Raw genomic sequence first — 16,424 nt, forward strand, 5'->3', positions numbered from 1 at the left:
GTAACAGAGAAAGCCCAGAGCAGCCGTTCCTCAACGAAACAACCTGACGCCCTCGTTCAAGCACTGGTTTCAGGAAGATTTATTTGTATTCATTTCTTTTTTTTTAACAGGGCGTTTCCCAAGAAGATCCAATCAGGAAGATCCAGTATTGTAAGGGTTCAATCAGGAAGATCCAGTATTGGAAGGGTTCAATCAGGAAGATCCAGTATTTGAATGGCTAAAGCTGCATTATGTAACATTTTGGGCAACCTGACCAAATTCACATAGAAATGTGATCCATACCCCTAGACTTATTCCACATTGTTGTGTTACAGTATGAATTCAAAATGGATTCAATTGATTTCTCGCTCTCACCCATCTATACCCATAACGACAAAGTGAAAACTTGTTTTTCTAAATTTAAGAACATTTATTGAAAATGAAATGCATAAATCTCATTTACTTAAGTATTCACAACCCGGAGTCAATACATGTTAGAATCACCTTTATCAGCGATTACAGCTGTGAGTCTTTCTGGGTAAGGCTCTAAGAGCTTTCCACACCAGGATTGTACAGTATTTGCACATTATTGCTAGGCAGCCATGTTCAAGTCTTGCCATAGATTTTCAATACGATTTAAGTCAAAACTGTAACTAGGCCACTCAGGAACATTCAATGTAGCCTTGGTAAGCAACTCCAGTGTATATTTGGCCTTGTGTTTTAAGTTATTGTCCTGATGAAAGGTGAATTTGTCTCCCAGTGTCTGTTGGAAAGCAGACAACCAGGTTTTCCTGATTTTGCCTATGCTTAGCTGTATTACGTTAATTTTTTATCCTTGCCATACCTAGTCCTTGCCGATGACAAGCATACACATAACATGATGCAGCAACCACCGTGCTTAAAAATATGAAGAGTGGTACTTCGTGATGTGTTGGATTTGCCCCAAACATAATGCTTTGTATTCAGGACATAGTAAATTACTTTGACACATTTCTTTCAGTTTTACTTTAGTGCCTTATTGCAAACAAGATGCATGTTTTAGAATATTTTTTATTCTGTACAGGCTTCCTTCTTTTCACGCTGTCATTTAGGTTCGTATTGTGGAGTAACTACAATGTTGTTGATCCATCCTCAGTTTTCTCCTATCACAGGTTTTAAAGTCACCATTGGTAACATGGTGAAATTCCTGAGCAGTTTCCTTTCATCTGCAGCAATGGAGTTAAGAAGCATGCCTGTATCTTTGTAGTAACTGGGTGAATTGATACATCAAAGTGTCATTTTTACACATCTACCAATAAGTGCCCTTTGTGAGGCATTGGAAACCTCCCTGGTCTTTGTGGTTGAATCTTTGTTTAAAATATACTGCTAAACTGAGGGACCTTACAGATAATTGCATGTCTGGGGTACAGAGATGAGGTAGTAATACAAAAATCAACACCGAGTGAGAGTCCATACAAATAGTTTTTACTCCTGAATTATTTAGGCTTGCCACAACAAAGGGGTTGAATACCTATTGTATCTGTCATTGAAATCAAGTCTAAGAAGTGGTAAATATTTTGTGTGTGTGTTATTTCTATGCTTCCCATTCTTAAGTTTCATTTTTATGTCTTTTCCATTCAGTGTTGTACACCAGCTTCAAACAGCTGAAAATACTATATTTTTGCTTTTGAAATGATATCTCACAGTGGTAAAACAATTCTCTACATTTCTTGTACTGTCACAAACTGAAATTAGGCAAAATGTTAGAATTTGGTGGAGCGATTTCTGCATATTGCGCCTTTAAATATGGAAGATCCAGTATTGGAAGGGTTAAATAAGGAAGCAGAAAGTTGCAGATAGAAGATCCACACTGTGCTGGACTCCCTCCCAAAGCTCCCACAGCCAGCTGGGACATTTGCATACGGAGTGAAGGAGGGAGAGAAAGAGGGAAGGGGGAGGTTGCACCAGACACTCCCACTGGCTATAAAGCCCAACCATACTGAAACGCTCAGACAGAAACCACACGTGGATCTGAGCACTGGGAGAGAGGGAGAGAGAGCAGGAGGGAGGGTAAGAGAAAGCGCGAGGGACAGATGTGGAACTGAGTTGAGGGAGACAGACGATCTGAGAGGAGAGAGCAAGAGAGAAATAAAGACCAACCATATCCTAAGAGGACCTGAGAAAGACACAGTGGAACCTGCCATTCAGCCATTTGGTTTCGTTTTTCCCACCAAAGGAAAAGTCCAAACTCTACATGGGACTTTAATGACAGAGGAGCCTGTGATACTGGACTGTAGTGCACTGGCAGCTAAGGACTTAGAAAAGTATACTGAGGTAAAACTGTGTTATTTAACTATCCATGCATGTGTGAGCAGCAGTGGGGAGTCCAGGTGTCACAGTAGTAAACAAAGCCCAGAGCAGAGTTAGCTAATTGGTGGAACAGCAGAGCACGGTAACGTTGACGATGTCCTTCGCCATGGTGCGGCCGGCGCCCAACCGGTACCTGTACTCCGACATCTCCATGCTGTCCGAGGACGAAGAGAACGGCAACGAGAGCTCGGGCTCCGACGAACGCTCCTTCCGGCTGGACGCCAGAGGTTATGACATAAAGGTCGGGGGGCGCAAAAGGAAGCCTGGAAGCGTCGGAGGGGGCCGTCTGGGGGGGGGCCAGCTCCCGCCCCAGATGTCACACCTCCAGGTCTCAGACGGATCCATCTCTCCGACGAGCGGGCTGCCACGGCAACGCAACGCAGCTAACGCTCGGGAGCGGGACCGCACCAACAGTGTGAACACAGCCTTCACCGCCCTGAGGACCCTTATCCCCACTGAACCGGCCGACAGGAAGCTGTCCAAGATCGAGACACTGCGGCTGGCGTCCAGCTACATCTCCCACCTGGGCAATGTGCTGCTGGTTGGGGAGATGTGTGGGGATGGGCAGCCCTGCCACGGTGGAGCAACCTCCTCTGCTCACTACCTAAATCACCATGGATCGCCAGGCCGCGACGCAGAGAACTCCCAGCCCAAACAGATCTGCACCTTCTGCCTCAGCAACCAGAGGAAAATGGTGAGTTGAGTTTGGCTGTAGATGTCCCATCTGTCCTCACCATGCATTTGCCATTGTGTCACAACTAGGACAACAAAACACCACACAACTCCAATCTCTTCAGGGCAGTAATATCCAGCAAGTGGGAGTCTTACTTATGACGCTTCATGGTTTCGTGAATGGTTGTTCCTATTTGATTCTTTAAAAACATTTCAGACTAAAAAATGGCTTTCAAACTTACTCGAAGCAACCTTTAGAAAATTCCACCCACAAAAAATAAACCTTTTCAAAATGTGAATTTATAGAGTATCATATGGTCTCTGCTGTCCCAAAGGGTACGAGAACAGCCCCTCAATACTCTGAGACAGTGAGATGAGGAGGCTCAGTAGGCAAGCTTCAACTAAAACCTCCTAACAGTAAGACCCTAATCCCAAATGCTGAGACAATTCTCCCAGACATCTCAATTTGGTGCCGGCATTCAGTAGCACTTCCCTTTGTCTCTTTGGTCTGAGTAGCGAGAGACCGACTGAACCAAGGCTAACGGAAAACAAGGAACTGTCACAGTGAACACAAACACATCCATTTCTCTTCCTCAGCATTCGCCTGGGCAGACTCTGGCTCATAAAGCCAACACCACGCCGAATTCAAAATAAAACCCTAAATCACAGCATGGGAAACGCAATAACCAAAACCAAAAACAGAGGGGGAAACTGTCATTTCAACTCACAAGAGCAAAGCAGCTTTCAAACTTGAAATACACCATACGCCCAAAATAATTAGAGTCAACCATGACACTGGAACATTTTTGGTTAGGTATATAACCACCACAATATGTATTCTACCCTCAAACTTGAAGCAGGTCCAAAACCCATTTCATTGAAAAAAGCACAGAGGAAAATGCCTGGAGTGTACAATGTATTTAGAGCTGAATGTGGTTTGAGTGATTTGTTAGGCCTCTAAAATGACAAATAGCCTAAACTTTAAAAAAGAAGACACTTGACATTCCCTTTGGCTCCTGGTGGAGCAAAGTCACAACATAAGATTATGGTTAAGCGCTTACCAAGAGGTAGATCGCCAGTCCAAAGCATTCTGGGAACATCTGCTGTATTCCCAAATCTGCCAGTGAGCCATCCTGAGCGATTTATACACACATCCTGTTTTGACCTAAGGCTCTTCTTAGGTGTCCAATTAATAACAATGTTAACAACCCCCCCTCCGGCTTCCTAAATAAATAATGAAGAAGACTATAATGACTTGTCATTCTGGACAACACCACCAACTCACTAGAGATGTTCATTTGCACATCCACAGAACCCTAGAGTATTCTTCACTGATTCATGTATTGAAATGTACTGGAAATTAGCGATTTATTTTATGATGAAAAAAAGTGATAAGTCACAACTCCTGACCCCAGACAAATCTAAGAGAAAAACTATGCACTAGTGTAACAGCACTAGTGTATATCACAAGTGTAATAGCACTAGTGTATAGCACAAGTGTAATAGCACTAGTGTATAGCACAAGTGTAATAGCACTAGTGTAAAGCACAAGTGTAATAGCACTAGTGTAATAGCACTAGTGTAAAGCACAAGTGTAATAGCACTAGTGTAAAGCACAAGTGTAATAGCACTAGTCATAGCACAAGTGTAATAGCACAAGTATAACAGCACTAGTGTATAGCACAAGTGTAATAGCACTAGTGTATAGCACAAGTGTAACAGCACTAGTGTATAGCACAAGTGTAATAGCACTAGTGTATAGCACAAGTTTAATAGCACTAGTGTATATCACTAGTGTATAGCACAAGTGTAATAGCACTAGTGTATAGCACTAGTGTATAGCACAAGTGTAATAGCACAAGCCCGCTCCACCGTGAACCATATCTGGATCAACCTAGTTACAGTGTCACCAAGGAGTGAATAATAAATCAATCCAAACTAATTCAAGTTAAAGCCAACTATTAATGTAATGCTCTGCAGACTCCTTCCAGTTTCTTCACTGCTATAAAAGGCCTTTAAAAAGAGCATGGAAGCAGAGATGCAAGAGTCACACAATTAATAAAATAAAAACTAAATGGACAACATTTGCCTCGACTGGAAGCAATTCTATTCCTCCATTTCAGTGATTTCAGTGAGGCAGAACAAAGCAGCAAATGAGATAATGGCAGTTTAAGAGTTTTCTGAATTAAAGGCCTGTCTATAGGAGGGCTGAGCCGGGACGATATTTGAAACAGATTGGGCCTCAGCTTTGTAGTTGAGGCGTAAGAATCGAAGCGACCCGCTCCAAACCACACTGCTCTCTTTACCCGTACTTAGTGCTCATTACCCGGTGAAAGGCATTGCTCTTTAGCCGTACTTAGCTCTCATTACCCGGTGAAAGGCATTGCTCTTTAGCCGTACTTAGCTCTCATTACCCGGTGAAACACATGGCTCTTTACCCGTACTTAGCGCTCATTACCCGGTGAAAGGCATGGTTCTTTACCCGTACTTAGCGCTCATTACCCGGTGAAAGGCATTGCTCTTTACCCGTACTATGTGCTCATTACTCCTTGAAACACATGGCTCTTCACCCGTATTTAGCACTCATTACTCCGTGAAACACATAGATCTTTACCCGTACTATGTGCTCATTACTCCGTGAAACACATAGATCTTTACCCGTACTATGTGCTCATTACTCCGTGAAACACATAGATCTTTACCTGTACTATGTGCTCATTACTCCGTGAAACACATTGCTCTTTACCTGTACTGTGCTCATTACTCCGTGAAACACAGATCTTTACCCGTACTATGTGCTCATTACTCCGTGAAACACATGGCTCTTTACCCGTACTATGTGCTCATTACTCCTTGAAACACATGGCTCTTCACCCGTATTTAGCACTCATTACTCCGTGAAACACATTGCTCTTTACCCGTACTGTGTGCTCATTACTCTGAAAGGCATTTCTCGGCCAACACATTTCTTTATAGTTTCTAAAGAAAGATGAAAATAAAATAAAGAGGAACCCATTGAGGTACTGTAGAACACGTTAAAATGGACTGAACGATATGCTGCCAAAACAGTTTCTCAATTCTGACAGAACAAATTGAGGACAGGATGGTGAAAAAGTACACCACTCCAGAGTTGTTGTCTGATCTAGAAGATGCTAAAATGCTTCATTAATAAATGAGCATACTGTTTGAATTTCACCTGTTAGTGTTTTGGACTTAACGTGCTCCCAATGTGGTCTTTTATAATCTACTCCTCGGATCAGCCGTCATATCAGACATTTTATATCAACAGAGACACAAAGTCATACGTTCACATTGAATGATAGGGGCAGGAAAAAGCTTCTGAAGTCAAAGGCAAATTTGTGTAAAAAAAAAAAAACACACACACAGAGTTATCAATTAGTGGCTAACAGATGTGTGTGTTTGTGATCTTATCAGATACAATGTTTTCCAGTCCAAAATGTTATCCATCTGGCACAGATTTGACTTGCTTGGACTGAGTGGAATATATAATTTATGTAACATAGATGAGCTAAATATCTTATGCTTACACACACACACACACACACACACACAATATGAGTCAGACCATCAAAACATTTTACATCTTCCATTTCTATTGACAGCTAATTAATTGTGTAAAAGCACATTTCAACTACAGCCCCCATAAGTAGACAGTCAGAAATTCAGCAAAATTGAGGCTGTGTTTCTCCCCCACCCCCTCTTTCTTTGGGGGCTGCAAAGCACAGTTCGTTAGAAAAAAAGGGAGCATTCCTTCTCCCTAATAGCTGTAGCAGGTGAAGACAGGGGTTATGAAGGACGATGAGGGGATTGCATAACGGGACACACAGGGGCAGACAAACCCTAGTCAAATGGAAGGTACGTGCACAGGAACGGTTTCGAGGAGTGCAGGGGAAAGGACTTGGCGAGTTCTCTCTGTGTACTGGGACTGGGGGTAACCCAATGGATTACTAATTGAGCATAGTCAGTCAGCCTCAGAGTCCACTCCCAATGCGATGCGCTAGCCTAGCAGCCCAAGGCTCATATGTACTGTAATTATCTCGAGTTCCTTCATTACAGCCATATGGAAGTTATTAGAGCAGCGTTTCTCCCCGCAACAGGAGCCAATCAGTGTGAACATGTAACACATTATGAAATTACCCAGTGTGAACCAAACAGTGGATTGAAGAGCAAGCCAGAACAAAAAGAGTACTTGAAGTTGAATAGTGTGTCAACTCAATATTTCATCTTCAATCTACCGGTCCAACTGTAAAATAATCCCATGTGATAATAAAAATGGACACTTTCACTCTGTCACACACACCCACCCACAAACACCTGTCCAAGTTGTTCAATAACACGCAATATCACGGCCAACTTTTGTCCAAAGACAAAACAGAGGGTGTAAAGAACCCACACTCAGAATAGTTAGGATGAACAGAAGGGGGCTGCGTTTAATAACCCAAACAGATGAATCGTCTGTTAGGGCTCGAGTTACATGTCTGAAAATCTACACACCCACACGCAGGCCAGCAGTGAGAGCAGCTGACAAGTGCCTCCATTGTAATCTTGAACCAATCTGCCAACGTTACCCGTCAGGCCGAGACCAAACCAAATATTTGCCTAAAGAATGAAGCCTGAGGTGACAACTGAGGAGAGAAAAAAACAGATCGGCTTCTGTGTCTGTGGAAATGTAATATGTTGTGTTGCTTGTATTCGTGAAAACAACAAAACCTTCCCATGCCATTAGATACTGTATAAACAAAGTGGAAGCCTTTTAAAAATAGGAGAGAGAAAAAGCTGCAAGTTCAATCAACAAAGCCTCACGCTTCAGCTGCTGCGGCAGAATTAACCCTTATACATCTTTACAATGTGTTACACAGGATATGAAAAACAATTGTTAAACAAAAATCATATTAGTTGGGTGTAAGTGATCCCTGGAGCTGAAGAAATTGCGACTTTAAAGTGGCACTAAAAAATAAAATAGAAAAAAAAGCTCCTGGTTCGTTTGTTTTCAAATGCCTGACCTCATCAATCCGATAGTTGACTGCGAGTGCCCGGGCCCGCCTACGTCAGATGTAGCCGTGGAAACAGTTGCATTCCATGGTCTCCGTGAGCCAGGTGTGCTAATGCTAGTGCTGCCACTCAGTATATGGTGAGAGGAGGAAAACATGAACCAAGGCAATACTTAAGCCCACAGCCATCATACCTCCCCATGGCAATGCTACAGCCCCAGACCAGCAAATATCCCCAGTCCACAGAGCCCTACAGGCAGCCTCCACACATCCATCCCCAGTCCACACAGCCCTACAGGCAGCCTCCACACATCCATCCCCAGTCCACACAGCCCCACAGGCAGCCTCCACACATCCATCCCCAGTCCACACAGCCCCACAGGCAGCCTCCACACATCCATCCCCAGTCCACACAGCCCTACAGGCAGCCCCCACACATCCATCCCCAGTCCACACAGCCCTACAGGCAGCCTCCACACATCCATCCCCAGTCCACACAGCCCTACAGGCAGCCTCCACAGCAGCCTGGACCAGTGGGCATTATCCAGGCTGTATCACATCCGGTTGTGATTGGGAGTCCCATAGGGCAGCACATAATTGGCCCAGCGTCATCCGGGTTTGGCCGTCATTGTAAATAGGAATTTGTTCTTAACTGACTTGCCTAGTTAAATAAAAGGTCAAATAAATAAAAACATTTAAAAAAACACATTGGGGGTTAGACTAGAACTAGGCCAGACTGACAGTAGCGAGCCGTGCACTCACTCAAAGGACCGTCAGACTTTATACAAAATAAATTAAACAATTTATTTTCTTTACTTACCTCAACAATAAGTGTATTGTAAAATTGTTAGGAGTTAGAATCAATCCAGGAAATGTATTCTTCACATCAGTGTTTGCATTGTTGACTATAAAGAGCCGACGAGAAATTGTAACCGTTTGTCTTCTTCCTTTCAGAGCAAAGACAGGCAAAAAAATGCTCTAAGAAGTTAATATCTGGAGGACGACAGAATATGGACCAGAACTGTGGACAAAGAACTTGACACACTTAAGGTGTACATAAATATCAAAAATCGGTATTTAATTATATGCCCCCCAAAAAACAGAAACAAATTATAATTCAGGACTGCTAAGTTTAGTTTCTGAAGAGGTAATCATGTTTGATTGAAAGAGACGGTGGGACTTCTTGGACGGTGGAAGCATGCCCTGACTCAAAGTACGAAGAATAATTTTTCCTCAAAAAAAAAATAAGTTCTACACTTCTGATTCCATGACCTCACAAAGACTTGAAGAGAACAAAAAGAGGTCTTATTTTTTCTTTACCTGAGAACATCTGCATACGCAGACTGATAATGCTGAAACTTTAGAACCACAACAGCCTCTGCATGAGACGGACTCTGAGAAGCGCCAGTTACTTAGAGGTGTGGTAAGGAGGGACTTCAAGGACAAGGGCAGGCCAAACAGGAACTGATGATTGGCTATCAGGTTACTTTCTGAAAAATGACCAAACTGTTCCAACAAGCCAAATATATAACAGCTGTAACTTGTGGACAGTGAGTTTCTACACCCATGGACAACTGCCTTTCTCCTGAAGAAGATAGGACAACATGCAGCGGCTTGATGCTATTTCATATGCTGTTCAATGATGTTTGTTCAAATTCATGTTAATAAATAAATATGCTTGTGAATTAATTACGTTTATTTCAGACATGTAAGTTTCCTTTATTTTATTGTTATTTTGCAAGACCCAAAATTACATTTCTAGATATTTGAAGTCTGGCCCTTAAGGTGATAAATCTTTTTTGCCGATGGGTTTGACGACGTACTGTATGGAACACTAGTAAGGGTCAAAACAAACACCAATCAGGTCAAGAGGATCTTATAGCACTACAAACAGCTATGAAAACAGTGACGTGATAAGGAAGGAACCACAACCTTCTCTTCTCTCTCTCTCTAGCTAGATTACTGTCTTTCCCACACCTCACTACTCACGCACACAGCTGTTCACTCAAGCCCTTAATATACTGGAGAGAGACCTGAAATGGGACTGGGATTTTTTTAAGACCACATCTAGCTTCTTCAACAAAAATATCATATTGCAACTATTGAAAACTAGACTGGCCAGTAAAGGAGTCAACAACTGAAACAAACAGAACTTTAGTTTTTCGAATAAGCCAGGTGATTTGTCCAGCCTTCTCTTAGTCCGTAGAGACAGGAGTAAGCTACTGTCTCTACAGACTAACACACTAAGGAGGGAGGGCTACGAGGTGCTGCAGTCCCGGTTGCTCGGGCCTTTTAAGGGTCAGCTGTGTGGGTTAGCGGGGGATGATTGGATCTGCAGGTACAGGGTCCTTACTGCTGCCACAGCCCCCACACTGTCCCCCAGCCCATTCCCCCCTTGCACCCACCAGTGTTCATTATGGCACTCTTTAAAAAAAAGATTTACTCTAGTCTAAATCATTTTGACTGAAATGCAATTAAGTCTTTGGTCACATTTTTGCTATTTCAACAATGACAGTCTAGTTATTGGCAAAATGATGAAGACAGTGGGCCATGCGTGTCAACTTAATGTCCTTTCATTTTAGTCACATCACATTTGTATTGCCTCATGAACCTATAGTAAACATAAAATCAGACTTTTGTGCATATACACATATGTCCTACCAACATATTTTCCTGAATAAGATCCTATTCTTCTCAATAGCAGAAACATGTAGGAAGAATATTATAGGAGAATTATCTGGCCATGTGAATTCCTAATTTCGGCCCACATCACATAAAAAACAACAACATACAGAGCGAGAGTGTGCGAGAGAGCAATCACCAGCAAAGTACTGGCTAAGTAGTATGGGTTGCACCTCCATCACTCGGTTGCGTCATTGCCATTGTTATCTGCGTTACCCAGACGCTGCAGCCGCATTTACATCCACAAGTAGGCACAGGAGCTAATGGCTCAACGTGAGCGAATGGCTCAACGTGAGCGAATGGCTCAACGTGAGCGAATGGCTCATCAGGAGCTAATGGCTCATCAGTAGCTAATGGCTCATCAGGAGCTAAAGGCTGCTTTGCCCATTGATTTAGTCAAGTCACTAAAACTCTAATCGAGTCCCAAGTCCCTGCGCCTGAGTCCGAGTCCCTATGGCTGATGTCTGAGTCACTCTGCTGGAATCCTGGTCCAAGTGCTCAACTCTGAGTCACTGGTTCCACATGAACTGAAAATAAAGTTATTTTCCGAGTCAGATATAGTGTAGAGGCAAGGGGAATTTAGTCAAATTGTTGGCTATACATTTTCCTTTCTTTCTGCACCACCAAGTGTTTGCACATAGGCTACTGGTAATGTTACCAGGCCACGCTCAGTTACAAAACATTATTGAACGTTGCAGATAGAATTTCTAACTATTTATTCCATACTCACCATTTCAGACAGAAATATTCTATGTAGAACAAACATGCATCCTGCTGAACGCGCCCCCTGGTTGTTAGTTATAGCTAGATAATGAGGTAACCTGATTGAAGGTTACCGATCCGGTCCACAAGTAGCCTACTTTAAGAACGGCCCGTGATACGTTTCAGGAATTTAAAATGCAGCCGCCAATGTAAGATAGACCAAAACGTAGCGTCGGTATTACGGGTCATGTCTTTTGAACGGTGCAATCAAGACATTTCCTCTGAGGAAAAGAGTGCGTCTTGGCTACAGAACCAGTATATGAAATGCAGGGGGGAAAAAATTGAAGTGTTGTGCAAGAATACAAATTCAAAACTTTTGATTTACTTTTCTATGGCCTACTCAAGGGAGATAAAAACATAGCTAGACTGTTGTTTTACTTTTAAACTCAATGCTGCTATTGTTTTTTTACTTTTGTAAAGCAGCTCGTGTTTCTTAACCAGGCCCAGGGTTGCTAACTAGAAGGCTGGTGGTGAATGTGTAGGCTACAATTGGAGGCAGAGCCGGTCTGCCTACACTCATGGCTTCCTCACAGCTCACCAGCTGAGTAGGCTGTTCTCCGGACACGTCCTTGCCACTGTAGAACAGAACTGCGCTGTGCATCTGTGCCGCTGAAAAGCTCTCAATCTCTACAAAAATGTCTAGTCCATTTAGTAGTCAGATTTTAGTCAGAGAGATCATTTACTCTAGTCTCATTTTAGTAAAATGAAATTAAAAATAATTAATTTAGTTCTATTTTTAAAGGGTCTATTTAGTCACTTATCGTCTCATCAATAAAAAAAAACTAATTGAGTCGCTATTTTGAGTCGCTACTTTTGTTGACGAAATTAACACTGGCATCCACACTGTCCCCCAGCACAGACCATGCCATCTGTCTGTAAAGGAAGCCTGCACACGTCTGGAATTCCTTCCCATTTTCTCCACGCCCCTAAAAAAAACACCCCTTCTCCCCAGCTAATCCAAAAGGTTTGTCTCCCAATCTGTCTCTCTCAGTCTGTCGGTCTCACCAGAAAAAGCTGTGTGTCCCCTACTCCCTGACCTCAAGGCCACCCTCTGCTCCCTCCTGTCTTTCTCCCCCACCAGGGCTGCCACCCACTGGGGCCTGGCCTCTTGGTTGACCCCTGCTGTCACTCTCACCCATCAGCCCTGTCACAGTCAGCGGTGGAAACTAAATGTGGAAATGTTCACGACCGCTGGGAGCCAGGTTAGCTGCTCTTTTTCCGTTCATTCATGACAATCTGGACGAGCCCACTAACCTTCTGTGTACGTGTGCACATTTTCTAATGGCAACTAAAATAAATATTTGCAAAGTAATGTTTAAAAGGCACACTATGACCATAGATTCAAATGTTATGTTGGAAAGGAAGAAAAACAAAATCTCTCAGTTCTTTTATCTTTGCAAAAATTCTCCCTCGCCCTCTCACTTTATTAGTCAACTTAACACAACGTCCAACCACATATACGTGGTATTGGAGAGATGCGGGGGGAGCTGCCACTCTGGGCGCCCAGGGAGTTGTTGTTGTTGTAGGGGGTTAAGTGCCTTGCTCAAGGGCACAACCGAAGGCAATGGCATCTAGGATTTGATACCAGCAACCCCCCCTTTGCCAGCTCAATTCCCAACAAATTGTTCCTGTTGACCCGGGATTCGAACTGGCAACCCTTCAGCTCCTGGCACGCCTCTCTAATCGCTAGGCTACCTGCTGCCAAGATGCATTCAGGATTTGCGTTAAAAGCTGAAATTGACATTAAGAACATGACACTAACCACGTTTCCATGGTGGGCTCTCTTTGCGTCTGTAAAATGATTTATGCAAGAAATGGTGGTGGAAACGACGTGATTTGCAAATATTGATATACCAACCATCATTTCGAACACAATGAACTTTGAATTTTAATTCGGTACATGCAAAAATGAAGTGAATGGTACATTGTGTGTGGACCATATCATCACACACTGGTTTTTATCCACAACAAGTCCGTTTGGTGGGAAATGCACACATTTTCTTGATGCATATTTTTTCATATTTGCATTAAAATCTGTTGCCAATTGGATGGAAACCTAGCTACTGTTCCTTTGTGTAGAGCAATCTAGAGATCACTTCAGCCCACGTTGTGGCACCAACACTGGGAAGCCATTGCGAATGTACTGGGTGGCGGAATTTACTACTTCAAGTTTAAAGTACATGGGTTTCACCTGTTACACTTCCAAGTAAAACACACGCTACTCCTGTTCCTCAGTCTCCTGCTATAGAGACAGAAAGACAAAATAATCTGTGGTAAAATACTGTCTGTTCTCCTGTTCCTCTGTCTCCTGCTATAGAGACAAAGACAAAATAATCTGTAGTAAAATACTGTCTGTTCTCCTGTTCCTCAGTCTCCTGGTGTAGAGCCGCTTCAAAGAGACGGAGTACAGGACAGGAGTAATCAGACAACAAGTGAAGTCCCCCAGACAGATGAACACCAGAGAGTACTGTCTCTGCATGGCGTTGATGACAGTTAGGAAGCTTACTCTGATTCAACATATGGGGTTGGAAATGGTGCCGTTGGTTGGTCTGTCTCTTCTAAGTCCCCATGCGTCCCAATCTGGCATAGGGAATGGTTAGCAGTTAGCAGCCAGCCCATTGAGACTCATGTCTAAAGACTGTAGAAGCTCTGTTCAACATCAGCCGGCTCCTCTCCAGCCAAAGCCCACTGAGAGGATGACCGTGAGAGAGGCCAGGGGTGGAGGCTTACCCTACACAGGGCTAGGGATAACCACAGGGGGTGTAGGAACCCAGACTTACCCTACACAGGGCTATGGATAACCACAGGGGGGTGTAGGAAGCCAGACTTAGCCTACACAGGGCTAGGGATAACCACAGGGGGTGTAGGAACCCAGACATAGCCTACACAGGGCTAGGGATAACCACAGGGGGTGTAGGAACCCAGACTTAGCCTACACAGGGCTAGGGATAACCACAGGGGGTGTAGGAACCCAGACTTAGCCTACACAGGGCTAGGGATAACCACAAGGGGTGTAGGAACCCAGACTTAGCCTACACAGGGCTAGGGATAACCACAGGGGGTGTAGGAACCCAGACTTACCCTACACAGGGCTAGGGATAACCACAGGGGGCTGTAGGAACCCAGACTTACCCTACACAGGGCTAGGGATAACCACAGGGGGTGTAGGAACCCAGACTTACCCTACACAGGGCTAGGGATAACCACAGGGGGTGTAGGAACCCAGACTTACCCTACACAGGGCTAGGGAGAACCACAGGGGGTGTAGGAACCCAGACTTACCCTACACAGGGCTAGGGATAACCACAGGGGGGTTTAGGAACCCAGACTTAGCGACGCAGAAGGCCCTTAGCTCCGCCAGACGAATCCCTCATCTGACACTGCAGCTGGAGACCAGGAGTCCCAACCTCCTCCTCCCACTTTTCATTTCCAACGTCTTATACTATACGGTCGTACTGTAGGAACCGGGGCCTATAAAAATGTATCTGTTCATTATTTCGCAAAAAAGCAAAACCACAATTTCAGAGGTCACGACGAGGTCAGGCACTCATTATTCATAGTGAGGCTGAGTCTAGTCGCTGCTTGCCGAGGCCACTGTGAGGACCACACGACACGCTGACTTGATAAACACTCTGGAGGATCCTCGTACACGCCGTTTAACCTTGGAGTGTGTACGGCATGTGGAAACTTCGCATTCCGACTGAGCCCGTCCAGGTTGATTTGAAAATGGTTTTTCCACCTGGGGGAAAGCGTCCGGTACATCATTCAGAGAAAGTAGTTATTTATTGGGAATTAAATATCTAATGATGTCCTGAAGCTTCCCTTTCCCCTCCACTCTGCTAAAGCTTGCAGTTATGACAGAAGAGAAAAACATTGGGTAAAAAAGAGAACCAGGCGATCCCTCGCTTGCCTGCCTCTGAGAACGCAGATTTCCCAACTAACCATAAACTCCAATATCCCAGTGATGTCAATTCCATTCACTTTCGCCACGGCAGCCACCACCATAGGTTTCAATGGCACAAACGCATATTTTCAGGTGAAAAATGGGGGCCGTTGCCAGAGTACATAGATAGAGGGAAGACATTTTTACGAGAGGAAAAGAGGGAGATGGGATAAAGACAGAAGGGAGTCGAGGTGGGGACAGCTTTTCAGCCACACTATGCTCTTCCTCACCCAGAGCTGCCGTAATAGATTTTTACAACCCCAGTCTCTGTGTAGAAACTCTGCAGCTCTGAGAGGGGGGGGGGGCAACATGGTGTAAATGAAAAATAAAGCAGTCTAGACATCTCATCTCTCAGCTGTGCAGAAGATGAGAGCTTCAAGCTTTCAGCATGCCCCCCCCCCCCACCTCTTCACTCAAACCCCGTCCCCCGCTTCCCACTCCAGGGTTTCGCCTCACAATCCCACCCCTCCATCTCGGAACTTCCCCCTTCTAACTGAAACACATGGCAGCCCCCGCTGGCAGTTGGTTTCAATCAGGCCTTCTGGCAACAGGACACACACTGGGCCAACTGGGAGCCGTGCTGAAGACCGGATGAAAAGGAAGTCCTAAAAACTACGGAACGACAGGTGGCTGCTCTGGCAGCCCCACATTCACACACCCCCCCCCACCTCCGCGCACCTGCAAGGGTCCGACGCGCCACGGCCCAGGTTTAGACTCGGAGCAGCACGCAATTCACCCAGCCACTTCTCAAGACCCCCCCCCCCCCATCCACCCAGACTCTGGATCAACATCCCCGCCTTTGACTTAGAAAAACACAACCCTGCGTCTCCTTAAATAGACTATTAAAAAGAGATTTCCTGCTGACAGTGCAGTGACAGGCCAAGATTACACATCATTTACTACCTGTCTGTTCATTTTATCACCATATTGATTTCAGCAGTGTAGTGGAGCTTGAATGCAAATCTTTGTGTCCCTAGGACAGGAACGGTTTGGTAAGTAGTTTATCCTGGGCCAATACAAATGGC

At 44.3% G+C, this 16,424-nt stretch overlaps 2 protein-coding genes across 3 annotated transcripts in view; one reads left to right on the plus strand and one right to left on the minus strand.

Annotated features, from left to right (window-relative positions):
- The window catches only part of LOC109907180 (ribosome biogenesis protein bop1), a 91,007-nt gene that overhangs the window by 51,733 nt on the left and 22,850 nt on the right, over positions 1 to 16,424 (minus strand). The gene's annotated exons all lie outside the window — the stretch shown is intronic.
- On the plus strand, positions 1,857 to 9,701 carry LOC109907181 (basic helix-loop-helix transcription factor scleraxis-like). The gene is made up of 2 exons (XM_020504994.2): positions 1,857 to 3,022; positions 8,967 to 9,701. The coding sequence occupies exons 1-2, from the start codon at positions 2,423 to 2,425 to the stop codon at positions 9,000 to 9,002; spliced, it is 636 nt and encodes a 211-aa protein (XP_020360583.1). The 5' UTR covers positions 1,857 to 2,422; the 3' UTR covers positions 9,003 to 9,701.

The sequence above is a fragment of the Oncorhynchus kisutch genome, linkage group LG17 (genome assembly GCF_002021735.2).
Source record: "Oncorhynchus kisutch isolate 150728-3 linkage group LG17, Okis_V2, whole genome shotgun sequence".
Taxonomy (NCBI): domain Eukaryota; kingdom Metazoa; phylum Chordata; class Actinopteri; order Salmoniformes; family Salmonidae; genus Oncorhynchus; species Oncorhynchus kisutch.